Source organism: Metopolophium dirhodum, chromosome 8 (assembly GCF_019925205.1).
Source record: "Metopolophium dirhodum isolate CAU chromosome 8, ASM1992520v1, whole genome shotgun sequence".
Lineage (NCBI taxonomy): Eukaryota > Metazoa > Arthropoda > Insecta > Hemiptera > Aphididae > Metopolophium > Metopolophium dirhodum.
Window position 1 is genome coordinate 14650893 of NC_083567.1, and position 23866 is coordinate 14674758.

General features: G+C 32.0%; 1 protein-coding gene across 3 annotated transcripts in view; it reads left to right on the top strand.

Moving 5' to 3' along the window:
* Positions 1-23866, top strand: part of LOC132951127 (protein O-mannosyl-transferase TMTC2-like) — a 322298-nt gene that overhangs the window by 193067 nt on the left and 105365 nt on the right. For all 3 annotated transcript variants that reach the window (XM_061022843.1, XM_061022844.1, XM_061022845.1), the window contains one exon: positions 13107-13221. In XM_061022843.1, coding sequence (XP_060878826.1) covers positions 13107-13221 — 115 coding nt within the window. The remainder of the gene's footprint in view (positions 1-13106; positions 13222-23866) is intronic.

Sequence of the window (23866 nt, forward strand, 5' to 3'; positions counted from 1 at the left end):
CCAATTTAATGTTATTGTATGTATTTATATTTTATAGCTGTGATCCAATATCACGATACGATAGCAATTACAATTGGTGATTGTGTACAATATGCATTGGGGAGCATACATATCATGGTATAAATCATAATATACATAATGTTACGTGTTTTCGATTGAGTATAAAAACGCTAATCGGGATATGAATCCCAAAACATAAATACAATTACAGAAACTATCAAACATGGAACATTTTCAGTGGCACGTTAAAACACCACTATTACGAGTAATTTTATTGCAAAAGTTTTTAGTTTTCAATTCAAATGCGTTGGAAACGAATTATATTTCGTAATATCGTGTACACCTGCAATACAATATTTATAAAATTAATAAATAGTTTTGGAGTGCCCATCACGTGCAAATATTACAATGCAATATAGAACATGTACTATAATAACATGATATTATTAAACAATAATATTCAGTAGGTAATAGTGACTTTAAGTTCGATTAAATTAATTAAACATTATTCACGTATTTCAATCTAAATAAATAATAATAAAGCCTTTTAACATTTTAAAACCACGATAAACCAATAATATCGATGGTAACAATAATAATAATTATTTTATTTTAATTTCTTCAGTAACATTCGACTGTCATCGTTATTCTAAATAATAATACAAAATATAAAATATTGTATTAAATGTTTGCAATTGGTTCCGACGTTTAGCTTGGTATAGTAATAATGATTATAACGTATACGATTTTTTTTTCTATTTGATTTACTCTTTTGTTCTACTAACGCTAAAAATGTGTTCGGCATCGGGAACAATTGGATTTGTCATTCCAATAAATCGAAAATAAATTTATGACGGTATTTTTTTTTTTTGTTTTTGTCGGCGTTATATTGATGGCTTATCAGATATTATATAATATTATAATATATTTTTTATAGAATCGTTGACCCAATGATATACTTTATACGCCATAAACGCGTACGGAGGGTATAATACTGCACGGTCAAAACGGATTTATTATTATTATTGTGAGTTCAAATTGATTTACGATCATTCGAAATAAACACCTACTAAAATGGCAGTTGGTGGAATTATAATTTCACAAAATATAATAATAATATTATGATGTACTGCAAGATGAATGGACGTTTTTGTACTACACATGGTTCCAAGGTCATTTGTGTGTGCAGGTGTAACGCGTGCACCTTAATATTACGGTGGTTATTGAATTGTTTTGAGAGAAAATTGACCTTTTCGAAAACCTGATTTTCGGCTACTGCGTAAAGTACAGGTAGGACGTGTTTGCCGATGGCCCAGGGGCGTTTGCATTTGAATATCATCCGTGTTTGACGGGAATGAATAATTCACCGCTGCAGCAAGAACCCTTGTTTTTATTTGACCTTTGTTGTGCCGTCAGAAGATTAACGCCGTCTCGGATTTATATGATCGAACCGCTTCGAGTTGATGCATTTTTTTTTTTGTTCGAGCGTTTTGAATTTTTTTGTTCTGCGTTCAAAATCAAGCGCGCTGAACAAAAAAAGAGCCACTTAACGTCAAAACCGGTACGTGATTACGTCAGTTGACGGACTCGCCGGAGGTAATGTTTTGAAAAGAAACTTTTTGTCCTCGTTTTGGATTTTTAAATTCTGGTTATTATCCATCCTATACCACGTCTGCAGTCGTAAAAAAAAAACAATAACTAGTAAGGTTTCTTTCAAAGTATCGATTAATTTCTAATACTATGTCTGTTTATTAGATACGACTTTGCAGTGTTATCTGCATTCGAAAAGTACGTGTTTTATATCCGTAAGTTTTCGGTTGTGTATTATTATCAGTTATCACAGTTGGAATCTTACAAAACTTAGTTTTTACAAATTGTATTTTATTAAAAATATTCACAAAATCAATAAATGTAACACAATTTTACAACGACAAAAAATAAGGCGTTAAACCTGCAGCGTCTAAGAATGATATTTACATTTTTTTCGCAATTGAAATAATAGTATATAGGTAGGTATTAGACATGATTCAATACAATTATTGTATGAGTATTCAATTAAAATTTATTTCTGTTTCTTTTTTTTGTGGAGGGAATTAGTAACGGTAATAAATTAGTGATTACTAAACTAACTTAATCTTTTATACACGAAAAAAGAAAAGAAAAGAAACTGGTAGGTATATGCCTTCCTGCTTTTAATATAAAAAAGTCAATTTAAATTTAAATGGAGTATTTCGGAATAGTCTTTTATCTTTATAATGTCGACTTTAAAAACTGATTCCAACGAGGACCGGCGCAGTAGTTAAACGTTATTACTTATTATACTATTTCAATTTGAATTTTTGCGCTGTTGTATAGGTGTACTAATGATTTTTTTTAAACGAAACCGGTGAACGTGACTTACTGTGTGTGTAATATTTCTATCACAACAACATCATATACTTTTGCGCAGAAGGTACATCGCGATAATAATTAAACGTTATCGTCCAGGAAACGTCCCAATGGGAGTAAGTCGCAATGCACATATTATATACACACATACAATAAATAGATGAATAATTAAACACGGAAGTTAATTTTTGAGAGAATATGACGTGTGTGTGTGTGTGTTTACCGTTTTCTCGTCACTTTTCTTGCGATGAAATATTAAAATGTACCACCTCAATCGCTGGCCCTGCATAATATTATATATTATAAATTATAATACACATTACACACACATACATATTATATAGTATTATTATACGCTGTGGACGCGCCCGATCAATCATTTAAAAAACAAATTTGAATTTTAAATAATTTAACGTGATAATATATATATAGAAGTATAGTGTAAACATAGTGTTTCTTTTATCGTCGAACAGGCATATTATAAATAGGATTGAAAAATAATAAAAACGCGCTGTTACAATTATTTATTGTATAATAATATACACCTATTTTTCGAGGATATAATGGATTTCTACATAATTTTTTTTTTTAATTTTAAGAACATATAATACACATATTGACATGAATACAATATGATAAAACGTTTAAATAGACCTTGTATTTATTTTATGAAATTCATGGCAACAATGTCAATTGTATGATATTTATAAGGTTTTAATTATATATTATGTCCTAGCAGTAACGGTGTACAAATTACAATTAAAGACTAGATACTTACTTGAATACTAGATAATAGGTTGGAAAGAGTAATAATATCGTATTATATTATTATTATAGTAGTCTATATTAAGTCACACTCGAGTTCGTACTATCTATATGTATATATTATAATATATGTATACCTAAACAATGCATTATACATACGCCTATACTTAGACAATTTTCTAAAACATCACGTACGCACGATCGACTGCTGAAAGTGTTTCCAACAATACTTTCTTCTTTCTAGACACCCTGTGTACTGTATAATACGCGACGGCGGTGGCGATAGATTAGCGTCGACGTCACAGCGCCGCGCCGTAATAACACCACTACGATTGTCAAAACAAACGTGACAAAAACACGCGCTTCAGCCCGACCGATATAATAACTCATCCGCCGAACGTGAATATTATCCCCACCTGACGCGTCACATCGCCGACCGATATTGCCACCCACAAAACACGACTACGCGCTCAATGCGTGTACATATACAATAATAATATAATATTATTATTGTAATATAAAATAATATTATATACCTACTTTAGAGCGAATCGGTAAACCTCATATATAATAATATTATGTTTGTACTCTTCGGTATACCGCGGTAATAGGAACGACACTATATATTATTATAAGCTCTGCCGAGTAGTGCTGAACGTGGTATACGAGACCAGTGATACTATGTATATTTTCAACTGTATACAAAAGTATATTATCGAGTATACGCGTGGATAACAGTTTCGACCGACAGTCTGTTGATATAATATATAAACTCATCTATTCGATCCACAGCCGCCGCCGCTGCTGCTGCAGACATCGCTGTCGTTTCCACGGGGATTTATGGTTATAGCTTAAAACACTGCAAAGGCAGTGCAGTGCATGCGTGTGTATGGTTATAATGAGGGTGGGAAATGTGTGAAGGCGTGGCGGAGACGAGACTAAAAAATCTCCCCTTTGCATTATAATATTATAGGTACCTACGCGTACACGCAGTAATATTATATGGTGAAACCTCGTGGAAATAATCTCGAACGCGCACCATATATAGATAGAGTATTTACCTATATTGTTATAAATTGTATGTAAATATATTAATGAAATACACTGATGTGGGTACACGTAGAATTAATGTAACACGATTTTGAGATTACCTATTTGATGATGTTATTACTGTACCGGTGAAACGTGATTATAATAATACAAAATATATAATAATATAATGTGTTACAAGCAATGTTGCGAAACCATCGTTGGTTGTGGCAATGTCGTTGAAATCTGGTGAAATATAGACCACGAAATAATTGTACGTCAGGCATAGAAATCATAAAATGGTATTTAAAATGGTACTTATTTAATTTCCTAATTTTAAGGGATTATTTTGTGTTTTTGTATAATTTATCATTTACAACTCTATGTTTTGTTTTCAATCTTGTACAACATATATAATATTGCAGTATTTTATATTTTTATCACCCATTTAAAGTAGTGTATCTGGACGGGCCTTCAATCACGGCATCTAGTTTTTCCTTTAAATCGTTATTCCCAAATGTAAGTACTTATTGTTTTTATAATCGTGCAGATTGTTAATTCTCTATTTATTTATTTTTATTTTCCATCAGCTTGTTAATGCATTTATTTTTAAATACATCCAAAAATACGATATTTTTAGTAGAATTCTTATCTTCACTATTTCGTATATGCTCAAACCTTCAGCGTCTCTAATAACGGTGTCTAATAAAATATAAATTATATGGCATAAGACCCGTGCGAGGTAGGTATCCACTACAGTATGTCTCCAATTAGTTACATATAGGAATATTATGCATGTTTAAACTGGGTATGTACTAGAATAATTTAACGGAAACTCCATACTGACCACTGAACGCTTGCAACTAATTCCCTGAATCCGTTCCTTTTCAGATCAGACGTGTGCGTGCGTGGTGTGTGTGTGTGTGTGTGTGTGTGTGTGTGTGTGTGTGTGTATATGGTATATAATATTATTATTTCGTATGGCAGCTGCCGATGCCTTGCATACACATTGCTGCGCACGAACCGTTGGTGTGGCTATTTTTGTTATTATATCGACCGGAGATGAAAACTAGTGGTGGTTGGCTGCGACTTGCCTCCCGCGAGAGTACATATTACGTATACGTGTATAAAATCGCTCCTGCGGCTGGCTCGTTTTTAAACCGACGGACAGTTCATATACATACGTATAATATATATATGTATATATATAAATTTATATAATATGTACCTACATGTATATGCAATAATATGTCTATGTATATAGTGAGTGGTTCCACGAGTGCGTATGCGCACGCGCGTTTATGTGTGTGTGTGTGTGTCTGGGTTCGTTGCAATAAAATCCATCACTCTTTGTAAAACTACTTCCTCTCTTGCACTTAAATCCCGGGCTGCGTAAAGTTACGCGTTTTACATGGATATTTAATTGCCTTCGACCCGCACGCGCGTTCGCTTTTGTATTCGCTACTTGCGCGCTGCCACTCCATCCGAACCCTCGATTAATTACGATGTACCTTTCGGCCATTTGTTGTGATATTTTCTTTTTTTTTACGTTAGTTTTTCCCTCTACGCGTTACACATAATTTTAATTCAGACCGAGAAATTAACAAAGCTCATCCATTGTGTGATTATACGCTGAGTTTTATGAAATTATAATATACAATCAAATGCCATAATTTCATATTCTTGAAATTGTTTGAGTTACTTTAGGAGTGTCCTAGGGGGATACAGACATCGGTTTCCCATGCAACAACTCCCCTTTTTACATTTAGTGTATATTTTTTTCGAAAATTCTGATGTATCTAATTCAAAATGTGAACGAGTAGTTTTTCGGTTATCCTACTTTGTGTACCACGGATAATCATTTGTCCATGTTGATGAATTTGAAAGATTATATGAAGGCTGTATACTATGTACTATATATATTCACCAGATTGAAAATTTTAGTAATTTATATTAATCTGTGAATAATTATAATTTATAAAATTAGTCCTAGTATAATAAATACTATATCCGATATGCTATTAATATTTTTGTAAATCATTTTTTAAGACTATTATCTTTAATTAGTATGTACATTTTAATAACTGAAAAACTACTTGTTAAAAATTTGAATTAGATTCATCAACGATTTCAAAATAATTACCCACTGAATAATTTACAGTAATAAAGGGGAGTTCTCGTTTTAATAACAGAAGTATTTCAATCGCCACTTGACACTCCTCTTCAGGGGCGGACTGGCTAGGGTGGCGGATGAACGTTACCCGCCTGGGCATGGCGAACATTTGGGCTGCTTGAATACATTTGGGCTGACAACTTATAAATATTTTATTATTAGCTCGAAATTGGGCTGAATTTTCTGTTTCCCCGGGTCTAATTTTTACTCCCAGCACCCCTGCTCCTCCGTAAGTAGTTAAAACAATTTTAAATACCAATAATTTTAAAATACGGTATATAAGCATATTTAAAATCAGAATAACAATGTATAATTCAAATAACAAATGTATTATTAAATAAAAAAATTAGGGTTAGCGTGCTTGGTGAATCACACTGTGTGTATAGGTGTGTGTGTGTGTGTGTGTGCAGTATATCAGCTACGTAAAATACAACATACGTTTTGCCTTACGTTTCGTAATCCTTAAACTCGTTTCGATAACTTTGAAAATGTTTGTATCTCGTTTACACCCACTCACACTCGGTAACAATCGCGTACAGCGCTGTGAAACGTTTTTGTGACACTTTAATCGCAGTTTTGTTATATGAAAATCGTTATTTTAAAAGATTTAAGTACATATATTTTCTATATTGTGTACACACACGACGGACAAACAAATAAATAACACGAGATGTTGTGTTGTGTTGCACGCGTAGCGTTTGAATAAAGTATTAACACTGTATACAATTTATATTATATATATATATTTTATATGCACTGTTGTTATAAATCTTTATTTTTAAGCTCTTTAAACCGTATTAAAATAAAACGGTTTTTAACGGTTTCAATGTAAACATATTTAACAATCTCTGTCGAAGAATCTCTGCTGCTGTTTTTCAACGAACTTACGCCGCCGTTTTCCTCGGGTTTAAATTTATTTAGACGGGAAAAAACAGATAGAAAAATCTTCCATGAAGCACGTTTTTATTTATTATAATATATTATGTTGTGCGCTTATTTATTATTAGGTATACATCCTTTAAAACCGGAATCATCACAAATTAACAAAACCCGGTGTGATACTTCCCGTCACATTACATTATTTTATTTATTTGATACGTTCCAATAATAATGTGATGTACGGAAGCACAGCGTTCAATGTTTGTATTTATTTAAAAACTGTAATGCTTAAGTATTGTTTGTATGATTACCAGAGTCCAGATTACCAATAGGTTTGATATATTTCAAAAATTATTAATTATTTTGGTGCTTAGAATTTAATATTTATAATTTTTAATTATAGCTAGAAATAAATACAAATTGGTTTAGTATTGTAATAAGATAGCCAATGGATATTATTAATTATAATTTATTAACATTTTTTTTTATTAGAGAGGTCCTCTATATTATAATGTGTATTTTAAGACTGTTAATATATTATATTGTTTTTATTTTAAAAATCTAAACGTCTGAATATAGTAATGTCTTGGTGGGTGCCTACTACCTATACAGTATTATATTGTGTTATTATGGCATCCAACTGACACTCGATATCCGATTGTGAAGTACGTCATCTTTTTGTTTATTCCGTTTTGATAATAATATATCTGTATTCAACCGTCGCCGATAACACGCAAAACGATAAACAATGAAGACGAAAACGTTCGTCAGTGTTTAGTAGTGAGAGATAGAGAGAGAGAGAGAGGCAGAGAGAGAGAAAACTGCAACTGGGTGTGGCAGTGTAGGCACGTGTAGGTGTATCGATGATTGATGCGCATAACGTGGGCCGATTGAGGCCACGGAAGAGGAAAAAAAACCGCCGTAAAGTCGGGTTATCAACGTGAGCCGGACCTGTCAAAAACATGCACGACCCCCCAGGGAGAGTTTCATCCCGGAAAATGACTCGGTTTCCGACATCTCGATTTTTTTTCTTCTAGACGTATATTATAGTCACATTTTTTTTTATACATCTCGTATTATTATGTGGTGGGTATACACTCCCGGGCATGCACGTATCATATTGTACTCATATGCGTTGTACTCATATTGTGTCATATATTTTTATATTTTTATTCGGACACGCATTGCGGCTTTCCCGATGTTCCCGTCACATATTTTCGGAACATAACTTAATAATTCAAATAACATTATGACGTCGATGTAAGTCGAAATATTTTTCAAAAAAAATGTGATTCTCCGGTGTTTATCATAGTATTACCATGGATATTTCCTTTCTTTCTAAAATAATAAATGGCTCCATACAACTTATGTTCCCCATTGTTAGAAGGTATTTCTTTCCGCATACCTCAATACAACTCCAAAACATGCCCCACTTTTCATATTCAAACCCAATGAACTAAATATGGCCAAAATAATCCCCATGAGAGATTGTTAAAGATGGGAAATCAGTTCGGTTTGGATTTTTTCATTATTGTATTCATTATTTGTGTCTTATAATAATTAATATTTAATCATTTCAGTTATAAGTATATCAATAACTTTTTTGTCATATGTTTAATTATTTAGCATTACATCTATGTTTATTTTCAGCAAATATTATTCGTACATTTAATTATTAATTATTACTCAGTACTTGAGTCTTTTGGCGTTTATCTTAACAAAAATTAATTAAATTTAATGTAAACGACAGTGCGCTTTAAGTTTTGTTATCCGGTAAAATTGAGAAAAAGCGTGTAAAGCTAAAAACCACCGAATCAAAATTCGTGTAGTAATATTTTTTTTTTTGTACAGATAAGCTACCCAAAAATTGAACCTCAAACACCTATTAACATAATTTAATATACAGAGTATAACAAAAATACCTGACAAATTAAATAAATGTTATCATCAATGTTTAAACATTTTTTTTATATATCTACATATTTTATAGACGTTTGGGATACAGTATAATAGTTTTTATTTTTTTTTGTTATTTATCACCATGTTAATACTATATTATTATCAAGCCACTGTATAATCGTGCATCTTAACTTTACGTATGTACATTAATATTTTATTATATATAATCAATGCAGAGTCAATTCTAAAGATTTTTTTCACTGAAGGATTTGAGCTATCCCTATACCCATCCTCTATTAATATATTTGAACCCCTGCAGAAAATGTATATATTTATATATATTATATATAATATATACCAGATACCTTATATCTATCCTTTACTGTTTTACAGGGGTTTTTATAAGACAAGTTTTTAGGCCTATATTTTTAGTTGATCTCCGCATCTAATTTGATCCTACCACTCTTCCGCCTTTTTTGTATATCTAACTTCATATATTATGTATCTAGATTTAAAATAGCAAAAGCCAAATAACGTAAGATTGTATAAACATATATGAAAAAATAAAAAATAAATTACTATCTATTATTAAATTTTTTGAAATATCATCATGATACAAAATACCATTTACTCCAAACATCCTATTATTTTTTTTATTTTAATATTCATAATATAGTGCTACTCACAGGATAAGTCGTCAAAATTGATTTGCCATATATTATAATATTGTCTCAAAAACACGTTAGTAATTGTTATACAATTTGTACACATTTTGGAACTGTGGTTATAAATTCATACAAATTGTATAACAATTACTGATGTGGTTTTTGAGTTGAATTTCAAACTTGTGGGTGCCAGCGTCACGCACCTTCAGACATGCATGTTCTGCGTCAAAATTGAATTCCTGATAAATACATCCTTCCCTTCAACCACCATTAAAAGTTGCGATGCCCAAAGGAGCCACGTGGTGTTCATATTAAAAAGATCCGGCAAAAGGTGGAATAAACTTTTCAAATATAATTCAGATTTTCCGGGACTTAAATGTGAACTTTTGTGCATCTTCGTCGCGTTTTACTCTTGTCGTCCTTGTTACGCTCGCTCATTCTAGTTTTATTTGGCGTTAAAGTTTTGCGTGACGAGGGAAGGAAAAAAAGAAATTTTAGCGTCAAATAAAAACAAATTACCAGTCCTTTCTTACATCGGCAAAAAGTTTCGCTCGTCAAAATGCGCAGAGTGAACACGGCCGTGACAAAGACTACCCTATATATGCGCACGTAGCTGTGCGAGTTTTTTATTTTCATTTTTTCCCAATTTTTTCCTTTTTTACTCTATCGGACGGTGGACGGTGAAAACAAACTTTGATAACACAATCAAGCCATTTGTTTTGCTAGTTTTGTCGTACCACCAAGTACCACCCGCTATCATTTACGACGATTTTTAAACGAATTTCTGTTTGTTTTAATATATTTTCATCCGTACATCGGAACAGACACATAAACTCCTCATGAATGCTTTAGTGAGCAATTGAAAATGAAAATGGCTGACGACTATAACCCGTATTGTAGTTAGTACAACAAACACGTGGACCAATCGTTTCTGTGTCCATATATTTTTGTTTCTCGCTCTGTTCTGTCTGTTCTGACATTTGGTATTTATATCATTATATTATAATAGGTATTAGGTACATGGTTTCCTTGACTTGGGATTTAGATAATACGTAATAATAATAAGACAAAAAAATACAAAATAATGGACATAAATGTTATAACTTATAAATATTGTAAAAATTAGTTATAAAATAAAAACACACTATAATATGTTGGTAATTTAGTATGTTTATGAACAATTGAGCCTTTTGTGTCGCCATACAATACACTAAATTTCACAACTCAATGAACTCATAAATCTCTGAAAATATACAAAACATATAAGGTTTTATTTGATCTGACGAATAATTATAATTGCCATCATTATAATATTATTTGACACATTGAATGAAACCAGCTTATCCGAGTTCTACTATCATGGAGCTTCCTGTAACTGAAAAAGTATCGTGTCTTAATTACTTTTAATACTCACTCGGTGTCTCAACTACAGTTGTTGATTGTTCTAAATGTTAATGTAAATAATAAAAAACACCTTCAGGGTTTTCTACGACGGTTTACTGTTTTAATAATTAATAATATAATGGCAGGAGTAGTTATTTAGATACAGATATCCCGGCAAATTAAATTATTAAATCTTCGTGGTACATCCTCTAGATACAGTACTCACTGAGTACTGCAGTAACTTCTATACCGTATAACTTATAATGTATCGAGTGCACTGTTTATTGTCCTTATTGCCACTGTATTATAGGTATATACCATGAATATGTTATACATATTATACTTATTATATGTAAATATAAATATTATTTTGAATTATGAGAATTTTGAATGCACCAACTAGATTCACTTTCCCATCGAACAAGATACTGTTGAAGAAAATCGAAGCAGTTTTACTGCCCCAAACCGTGATGACAGGCACAAAAATAAAAAAAATAAAAAAACATAGGTACATCATTGTAAAATCAATACATTCATCGTTCCACTCAGAATCTAAAAAAAAACATTTCAAATTTATTTAAAACAGAATAATAAACACCTCGCGATATAATTATTTAAAATGAAACAAACAATATAGATCAACTAGAAGTAATTTCAGGCGTATTTTAATAATGGGTGTTAATAATATATTCCTGCTTAGGTCTTGAATGCTTTTATATATACAACTACGATACACAAACAGTCACTGTACTATATATGCACTATAACTCTGTTTTTATTTTTATTCGTGTTTTACGGTTTAATAATGCAAGACAATGTTTTGTTGTGGCTCTAAATTAAATATCTTCGATTTTCGATGTGTTTATTTTACGTCAAAACATCTTAATAATATATAGTATTATAATGTAATTACATGGCCTGAAAATTCCCCGAAATCCTCTACATAGATAATTCAATAAACGACATATCGACATATCGTGCACACTATAGTCACAAGGTGTTCGATAAAAAAAAAACCATAAACCTTAGACGGTTAAGACCATTCAAATAAAGTTTCAATAGTCACACTTAGCTTGGCAAAGACAAAATATTTTGTTCTAATTAACCAAACTATATAAGAGCAATCGAATAAAATCTATCGCATTAAATATCAACTGTATGGGTACATAATAATATGTAGATTTGTTTACACGTGTGTGTTTGTTTTGGCAGAATTTTTAATTTGGGCACCCGTAGGTATCTGCCATGCATGGATGGGGGATGGCGGCACTTGTTCTCCGAACACCGTGACTTGCTTGAAGAAAAATGCCACCCGCGACCGAGGTATCGAACTCGGGTCGGCCACTCCGTCCCCCAGTTAGTAGTTTATATTATATTAAAACACAAATAAAAAGACAAAACTTCGCGGAAATGAGGGTTTGATAGCGAACATTTTTTTACCAGATTTGTTTTACGAGTACATGATGGGGATATATAATAATATTGACAAAATGTAACCATTCTAACGTGTCGTTGATGATTATTTCTTCACAATAAAATCGGAATCATTATCACGAAATTATATGTTACTCCGAGCTGCAGAATGCAACAAATACGGTACTTCCTGGGTGGCAAATGTTCACCTTTCAACACCAATAATAATATATGAAATGTATTTTACTTTGTTTTTGCACATTATTGTTATTAATTACCTATAATGTTTCATTGTCAGACTTTCTATGAGCACTTGAATTCTTAGACCGCAAAACAATGGCGTGACAGCCAAATGGAAACTATTTTTATATTTTAATATATTGTATTAAATGACGTGTTTTACGATCGATCCTTTGTATTTAGATTTTAGACTGTACATATACATATTATTATTATTATTATCACTGCATGTTTATAATTTGTTCATTTTCGTATTTTTTTTTTTTTTACAGCCTACGGAAATTTGGGCTCAATACTGAGCAGTCAGGGTCGATTAGACGAGGCGGAAACGGCGCTGAGGACAGCGTTACGATATCGACCGAACATGGCGGACGTGCATTACAATTTGTAAGTACAAAAATAGTAATAAATATTATTTTGTAGTATATTATATCGTTAGTCGCCCTGAAATATAACGACTTGGACATCACCCAAACGCTGCAATATTTACGGGCGTACCTGTGTTATGTAATATACTAATATGTGTGTATATATGTATGTATGTATGTATGTATATAATATATATGTATCCATATATATATGTATCATACATGTATGTATGTACTTATGTATATCGGGATATTAAAAAAAAATAATTGGTTCATTGAAATTATAGTGTAGTAGGTCTGCTATATTATATTATGCTATATAATTTGTTTTGGTATATAAATATTATTTCCTAAAGTCTTATTTTCCATTTTTTTCGGATTCCGCTTATGCAGTCATCCCTAAACTTAAAATGTATGGCAGACGATGATCCCTCCAAACCAAATGCACAAACTTTTCATATTTACATTGAATAAAATATTATATTAAATGGTCAAGACGTATCGTTTGAAGTATGTTGTATATAAAACACGAACTTCCATATTAAAATAAACCTTCAGTGGTCGTCATGAAGAGCTCTACTCTCTCTGAATGATACGAAAAACGATCTTCTTCTCTTATTAAAAGCTAACATGAACCGATTTATACCCACATCGAAACGTAGGTAATAAATAAATCCTGCTAAGTGCGTCAAAAACTGGCTTTAATCGAAAAGCTTCAAATCGATTTTACTATATAATATGATAAATAAATAATAATTTCCTCGATCATCTCTTCCTGACGTATACAATACAAATGTTTGAAATGATTAAAATATTATGATAACACTAATAATATTATAACACCTGTGGTCGATATACGTGTTTCAAAAAACTATAGGGTCAAGTCTTAGTTTTGGGTAGATCTGAAAACTAAATCGATTATTTTAGTACCTATTTATCGTTATTATAAAAAGTTTTGACGTAATTTGGACTGAATTTAAGTAACTGGTCGAAGTTTTGACCCACGTAATCCGTTTTTGGAGGATTAAATAATTACAACAGTATTCTATTAATTTGTATAGTTAAGTTTGGGAAACAATTTTTTTTTTAGTACAGGTACAAACGATAAAGTTCTATAATAGGTACGGATACTTTAGCTGGATGCGCATTATCATTATTATGTAAACAAAATAGATTTTTTTATCTGCGCGTAAATAAAATACTGAATACTGATTGTGTGGTGGTTTTAAACAAATACTCAAAAAATATCAATAGGCATAAGTTTTTTTATTTATATAAAATTATGTAAGCGGATGCACTCCAACTATCAACAAAACTATATGTGCGCGACTGATTTTTATATTTGATACATTTTTTGTTTTCTTTTGAAACGGACATACTAAAAGTGTCATTAAAATATATTGTCTCTGACTTTGGATACATGCCGTATATAATCGTATTATATATCGTAAATTATGCCATCGTTCGTCGAAAATCGGTAGACAGACAGATGCGGGATATATATAATATTGTGCGACTAGGAAACGCGTATAGTAGATAATATCGTCGTATATAATAATAATAATATAATGTCGTGGGCCAAACCATCCCCCGGGGCTGTTATGATTGCGAAAATGTCAAAACGAATAGGACTAAAACGTCTTGGCGTGTGCGAATAACGTTTCTGGCACTTTCTCTTTATTAAAACTTATCTGCGGCTGCACATCCCTTTAGCACATTCCTGCAAAACTACCCTGCTGTATTCTTACACACATACACTCCGGCACCTTCCTCCTGTTTCTCGCTTTTTCGGTCGTCTCCATTGTCGTGTAACGAGTAATAATCAGTGTATAATGTATATGCTGTATTTATATACATATTATATATGCGATCCATCAGTAAATATTTATATACCTAAATATTATTATATGTTCGTACGTCGTCGTTGCCTCTGCAGAGGTTGTCACTTTATTTTGCCTGAGATTTTTCATTACTACTACCACAATATAATCCTATATAATACCGCTTAACTTAAAATGTACATAAATGTTTTAAATGTGATTATTTTTAAATTACAATTATTGCAAAATGTACCTACCTGTATGATAATTCTCAAAAAAATTACAAATAGTCTGTAGTTCTCAAACGTTAAAAAAAATACCTAGCATTAAACTGCCTTGTATTTCCTTATAATATTATATTGTCAGTTCAAAATAACCACACTAGAAAGCGCTGCAATTACTTTTTTTGACCACCGTATTTATATTATAAATACACAGTCCACCAGTAAAGGTTTATATACTTAAATATTGTTATATACATATATTGTATGTACGTCACCGCTGTTTCGTGTGCGAGCTTACTCCGCAGATATTGTCACTTTATTTTGCTCGAGACTTTACATTACTGCTACTAAAATATTATTATAACATCTACCGCTCTCGCGTTACATATTTTATAAAACGTATGGTACACATAATAATGTGATGCACACAGTGATTATTTCGTCATACACCGCAGTTGATGAATTAAAGCGTACGAAGAATTTTGAAATTGTAATTATTACGAAATTTACCTACCTATATTATATTATGATAATCATCGAAAAATGGCAAATAGTATGTAATTCTTAAACGTTGAAAAATAGCTTTAAACTGCCTAATACTTCCTTCCAGTTAAACATAATCACACTATAGTACGAGCTGCAATTACTATGTTTTTGACCACTGTATAAAATACTATATACACCGCCGCCGCCCAGACGGTTGAACCCGAGCCAATATCATCGGAGCGCCGTCAAACTCTTCGGATCTGCGGCGATAAAATAAATTACGAATTTCCACGATAACGGTTGGAAGTTATTTTTCTTCGCCAATTCGTAGAATCAAAATCGTTTTTGCCAAGTCGTGTGCAGGCTGCAGATGAGTTAGAGAAACTGTTTTGCCCGTCCAAACGTTTTTCCGCAGAAACAATAATATATGCAACTGGAATAATTCGTATTAAAATAACACACCGATTTCAGCGAGGAATTTTCGATGTAACAAATTACAATTTTTAGATCTATTATTGCGACCCGATGCGCATACTGCAAATTCACGTCAGTCACTTTTCATTGCGATTCGATTAATTCACAAATGCAGAAACGTAAATACGTTTTGTTTTATGATAGCCGTTAAAGTTTTGACGGAAAGTAGGTATGTGTATTTATTGAGTAAATCCCAATTTCAAAAATATCACACAAAAAAAAAGAAGAAAAATATTTAATTTTTCTGAGTATTGTATTAGGAATATCTTGGCATATATATCTAATAATATTATACTATTAGGTATTTTAAGTCTACCGTTCTTTGTGCTTTGTTTTTACTTTTTAAACTACCTAATAATAATACTATGATACTATAAAAGCGATTTACTTAAATTATAGACTTGAACGGAATGCATTTTTTCTCGAGTCCTCTATTCATAAATTGATTTTATTGTTCTCTACTTTGTTATGAATGAGCTCTTTAAAGACACTTAACCTGTTAATAAGAGCAAAAAAATGCTTAGTCAGGTACGAATTTGACTCTGAATAAACTTTAAGTAAATAAATTATTATAATCAACTGTCGTGTGATTATAATCACAATTTGCGACTTCAGTATTTTGATAAACCACGTTCGAAATCGTAAATTCAATGGCACTGTATATTTTATTAAAATATATAATATATTATAAAAGATGTTTCAATACTTCAATTGTAACTTATATTTATTGATAAAATAACTTTCCGTTGGCAACAGCAATATGCATTTGTAGTACTAGCATGAAACCAAACTTTTTTAAATGTCATTGTTATAAGTTACAATAACAGTCCATTCAAATAAACAGATTTTACTATCGATATATTTTTATATTATCTTCAAAAAGAATTACGACGTTTATTTGAATAGTGGTTAGGAAAAAGAGCATATTTGTGTAAATAATGAACAAATAGGAGAATATTATCGATATTAATTTATTTTATCGAAATAGACAATATAATGGTCTTATTTTATTAAAACATTATAATTTTTAAGTTTGTGTGAAAAACAAATTTGCGGAGTTTTTCGAATGATTAAGAGAAGTATAGACATTAATATTGATATATTTATCAAACTTCAAAGTTCATGCATTAACAGTGTTAGTTAATACATAGGGAATTATATTGAGTGACTATATATTACTATAAGAGAGTACAATTAAATCATAAACTAAAAATTACAAACTACGAATGATGTATTCGATGTATTCTTCCGTATATCCATCACACAAATATATTTTTTTAAGATGTACCTCCATACATCTAGCAGTTACATGTTTTTTAAATTAATTAATCACATATATTTCTTTACTTACTTGACTTATTGTATACAATGTGTGTACAGATTGTATCTTTTAGAGAAAAATAAAAATAAACGTAATTCGTTCAGAACTACGTTTATTTTAAATTTTATTTAAATGTTATACGAGGAAATAATAATACATTATGAAATATGATTATGTATAATATCATTCTAATAACATATACGTTATATGTTTTAAAAACACATGATATTAATTATAATTAATTAGAAAAATTAAATAATATTTCGTGTAACACGCACTCCGGTGCACCCATCGAAATACATAAAATTGGCATTATACTAAAAACAAAATATACCAAGTCGTTAAATTATCATTTTTCGGTCATTGGACGGTATTTCTCGGACAATAAATCAATAAATTTGTCTGCGGTAAACATCGAAAATATAATAATACGATTAAAAAAAAAAAAAAAAAATGAGAGAAAAAAGCAAATAACGCAATAATTGTATAAAAATTGGAAAAAAAATCCATTTTATTTGCGGTATTAATACGAAACGCGACCAACGCGCGCGGATACAATTTAAGGTCATCACAATGTCCCAGCGGACTTCCGAATCGCATACCTACTGATTTATGTACACGCAATATACGAATTGACGCGTTTATCTATATATCCACCCCCGCACGCCCCCCCCCCCCCCCACACTAAATGTATACGACCACCGACAATATAAATATACGAATTGTGTTCGAACTTACCGACCGTTCATAAAACAATATTCATATATTATATATATATATATTGTATTGCATATATTATATACCTACTACAACACACGTAGTGCGCATATAATATTTATGTAGGTATACACGTTTATTATTTGTAAGCGGCAACTGAATCCGACGTCCGTCATTCGTTTATATACATCACCGGGAAACGCCAAAATCCATATCATATTTTAACCGTTATTCTCTTTAATGCGACGACGAGCCTATACGAATTCATCGGAATGTACTGATACAAATATGTATATTGTTATTATTATTTTTGTTATAGACGATCCGTGACATCTATGATCATCGTACATAACAATTATACGTCTTTACATTGCACATATTTTTATAGTTTTGATACTTTTACCATATAAAATTTTTTGAAATTATAAATTATTGAATTTTATATAAAATTTAAAGATTTAATATTATCATTTGTATTTATATTATTAAAACGACGAGTATTGTACTTGCAGCAGCACCTACAGGAAATACTGTGATCCTTAGCGATTTAAATTTATTGTTTCGTCCACCTACTACTGACACACCTGGTACGCATATATTTATGGAAATGTTTGTTATTTGTTCGGTACTGAATCCGATGTCCATTATTCGTTTAAATACATCACCACCAAATACCAAAACGCATTCCATCATTATTCTCTTAAAGAGACAATGATGAGCCTATATGAATAAAATATTTGAATTGCGAAGGTTCTGTAATGTTAGTAATTAGACGTGTTGCGCCTACAGATATAGGCGTAAATGGGATTCACCACCCCTAACCGTTTTCCCTACCATCCAAAAAAAAAACTTGAATATTTTACACCACGCATTGAAATATATGTAAACATTTTCATCTCTTCATTAACATTTCGGTCTCTGCCCCCAAATCACGACCACTATTTGCAACTAACCCTGCAGCCGTACCTACGTGCGATTATTTATTACTTATTAGGAAATATGTCTTTTTTTTGTACGCACGAGTACCACCTCTATCATGGCTACTATGGTTTTGTTTAGGTATATAAAAGTGCAACGGTACATCGCATATTACTGCACATTTTTCTCTCGGTCGATCGATTTCAACCCCTTGTAGTAGCCTCTATAGTCTATAGACATATGTAGGTTGAAGGTATACGTGTGATATGCGATACAATAATAAGCTATATAATTTAATATACGTCTATATAATACGCACCGTTATGAGTTTCGGCAAAGAAGCGCTCCCCTCCCATTTTTTTGTCCGTGATCAGTGGTGTAGGTGTAAAGCGGTCGTAATAAATGGCCGTTCGAGTTATTCAACAAAAGGTCGGCTGTATAAAATGACCGCACGCCACACACTACATATACATGCATATTATACCGTACATATATATATATAACGTATATATTTACACGCGGCGATCGCAAGCAGTTATGGGGTGCGACTTTAAATCATGACGATGGGCTTAGAGCTTTATTTCGTTCGTCCTCCCGATCGCGGACGCCGACCGTTTTACCGAAAAAAATAAAAAAACAACCCACGACACCCTTTCCCTCTTCCCAGTCAACACTCACCTCTATTCCATCCAGACACTCTCGGACTACTATATACTTACACACACACACACACACACACACACACACATATATTTATATTTACTTCGTGGTAGTCTTCCACCCTACACCACGCCACCACCGCACGACCTACCCTTACACATTATATACACACATACAGTGAACGGTTTAACGCGCTACACACTACGTAATTTATTTCCTCAGTCGATTCTCGTGATTAATGTATTTTCATAGTTTCAACTTTCAAGTATATCTGGGTACGCGGATAAACAATACGATTTTTAAATAAAAAAACGAGCTTCTCGTGATTATTTTTAACGACAGTTTGTGCATTTTATATTTTATATTTTATATTTTTTTTGGAAATATTGACGTATGAAACATGCCTTAAAAATCCTCATTTATGTAAATATATAAATATAATTTTTGAAAAGCGACTGATTTCCTTGTAAGTTCATGCAAATTTCATTTGGTACTTTCGCTACTGCCTCACATATTACGTTTAACAATTAAAAGCCTGTTCACAATAATAATGAAAACAAATAACATTTATTATGATTAATTTAAGAAAGAAAAAACTAGTGAGACCAGCAGAGTCCATAATTGTCGATACATGAAGATGAGATACAAAACATGAGATAGTATTTGATATTATATAATAAAGTATATACTTAGGTTGTTGATATAACAAAAATAACAATACGATATTTATTTTTTTTAATTAATTAACCAGCGGTAACTTAGGCCATTGGGTGGTTCTTTTAACTGTGGGAGAGGGTACTGTAGGTTTAAACACGTGTGTTTGTTAGTTTGGCATATTTTTTAGTGGGCACTCGTAGGTATCTGCAATGCCCGCGGGTGTTGGATGACGGCACTTCTCTATGGACGCCGTGACTTGCCTGAAGAAAAATTCCGCCTGCAGCCGAGGTTTTAAACCGGCGTCGGTGTGCGTCGCAACCAACTCCTTAGTCCACTCGGCCACTCTATTCCCCAATACGATATTATTCAATCGCGTAGGTACACTTATACCTAATATTGTATTATTATAATAGCTAGTAATAACAACTAATATAATATATTTGTACGCATTCAATGGCCTCCGACCCCCGCCATTAGATATTCTAGCGAGTTCATAACTTTATGTTTTATCGTACAACGATGAAAGTCCCCCCCCCCCACATCTAACGGCCGAATGTCAATACCCTTTTCACCGCAACAGTTGGCACGCTGGTCACGAACCTCTGTCCGTAAGGTTTGCGAGTCCAACCCTCCCCGAAAATTGTCCACAGCTCGTTATATTCACTCTTAGGCGAATCGTACGTCCTGTCGTGATGGGTACGCCTATTATAGGTGTAGTAGCTAGAGACAAGTGGATTCATTTTTTAACAGTCGGATAACTTTCGTCGCTATATATTGTTATATTATACCTAGTTTATATTTTACACATCATCGCGGTAGTAGCGTGGTCGTGTTTCAGCGGTCATTGCTGGTTGTGTTTTTGATCGGAGACATGCGCCGTTATATTTTAACGTGGTTACACATTTTCTAACGTAAAAATAAATAAAATATAGCAGCATTCGATAATGAATTACCAAAGCATATTATTAACATTGTGACGTATCGTCTGAAAATATTATCATAGCTGCAGATTAACTATGATATTATGACGACGTACTCATATCTAGGTACTACAAAAATGCATATCTGTATGCGTAGATTTTTGACTTTTTGTGCCCGCGATGCGACGCTCCGCTCTCGAGCCGTTTCCAACTTCCTGTACGCACGCCATCGCCCGCATACGTTGTAGGTATACAATATACATACACCTAGGTACACATATTATTATAAAGTACATGAATACAAATGCATATATAGTATTGTGTGTACGCATATGGCGCATTCACAAAATTACTCGATTTGGTTTTCCCGTCAAAAACAAACGTTCGGCCAAAAACTCTATTAGCCGAGAACCCCCCCCCTCCCCTGCGCCAAACTCTATCCGTATATACACCCTAATAATAATATAAATGTATATATATGCATTATGCGTATATACCATGCTTTGTATATTATTATTTCGGTCGTCCGTTTCCGAAACGGCTCTTCGTAACCCCAACCGGCCACCTCCACACCATCCGTCCAACGATCCCTTCGGCCAGCAAATGGACGCGGAACTTTCTTTTATATTATACACATAATATAAACACTAAACAGGTTGTATATAGTGCGTAGCAGTGCAACGTATTTTCACGTTCATCCCGAATCGAGTCGTTTGCGACGACCCTTAATAATATATTATTATATTAGTCCGAAATAAAACAATATAATATAATGAGCTGTGGCTATAATTTGTGTATTATGCGTCTGTCTTAATAGTAACAGCGATAAAAATGTATTATTACTTTTGAAATTGCATTGGAATTGAATGTTTTTATCTGACATTTTAACTGGTTTTTTATCTTCTATATCATTATAAATTATAATATTTTCATTATCCTCTAATATTGTTATATCCCAACCATATTATGTGCTGTGGCTATGATTAAAATATAATGTATTGTTATTACTGCTCTGCCGTATCCTATCGTCGCCATCGCCACCAGCGACAATATTATTAGTTATTACTCTATGATCTGCGTTTATAATTATTCAAACACTCAAACGTGTTTCACCATACATCTAGGTTCGATTATAACTATTTTTGTACTGGAAACAAAATGCAATTTGTAAATATTTTTCACCCGACTTTGAATCTTTGTTATTCTTTTATTTTCTCTGTTATTATAATACGAGTGATAGTAGAAAAACATATATTTTTAGTCTTCAGTTATTTAAAATTTAGTAAATACTAAATTTACATAATAATTTAACGTCTGATTTGATATCGTTTCGTAACTCCTAAGACAAATAATTCGATTCATGTACGAATTCCATGAAATGCGTAACGACTGAAATGATAACAAATGAATAAATTAATAATGCTAATTATCATAATATTATATAGCAGGGGTCGTCAAGTGTCAACTATTCGATCGCGATTGACTGGTTGTTCTTTAAAGGAATATTGGTCGATCGTTTTAAAAATAAACTATACCAAAATCGGTTGATGACGTGCGTTATCTTAAACACACTTTTACGTTTTATGTACGAAGTAAAATATTTATTAAAGAAGAAAAACATACGATTTTCTGTTGGAGAAATAATAAAAGAAGAGTGTTGTTATAATACAATTTATTATTGTGTTGCATGTAATAATATAAACAATATACCTAAATAAATAGCAGTCGATCACCAGATATTTAAAATATTTAATTGTAACACAATTAAATGAAAATATTGACGACTTCTGATATAATATAGTGTGCATTTCGAATCCAGTAAATCGATGCATCGGATCGTGAAATTTACCCATATATGATATAGGTACTTATGGGTAAATATTATTAAATTTAACGGAAACACCAATTACCGTGGTTCTCGTTGTACATTTTGTACAACTCTGAATGTGCAGTGTATTGAATTTAAGTTTACCTGACGTACTCGTATTAAATATTATATTGTACGGTAGGTATTATATATTGTTATTTAATAATAATAGTTTACGGATGGTAGTTTATCGTATAGGTATACCTATATTATATGATTTAATCAACGCACTGTCGTATCAAACAAAGACAGTAGATAATAATACCCGAGTGGTTTCTGTACGTGATACCGCTTGCAAATAATATAATAATATAATATAGTTGGAACCGTGTATGATTGTTATACTATACGCCGTATTATACCGGACCGAGTATATTATGATCATATAATCGTATATTGTCAAATTATATTATTATTATTATTATTATTATTATTATTATTATTATTATTATTATTATTATTATTATTATTGTGTATTGTGCTTGCCGCGTGCGGATAATTAATAATAATATTACAGAAGCTATTGTTAGGAGTACGGCCTCGGCGAATGGATATTATAATATAGTATAATGACGTGTGGAGGAATTAGAAAAACCAGTT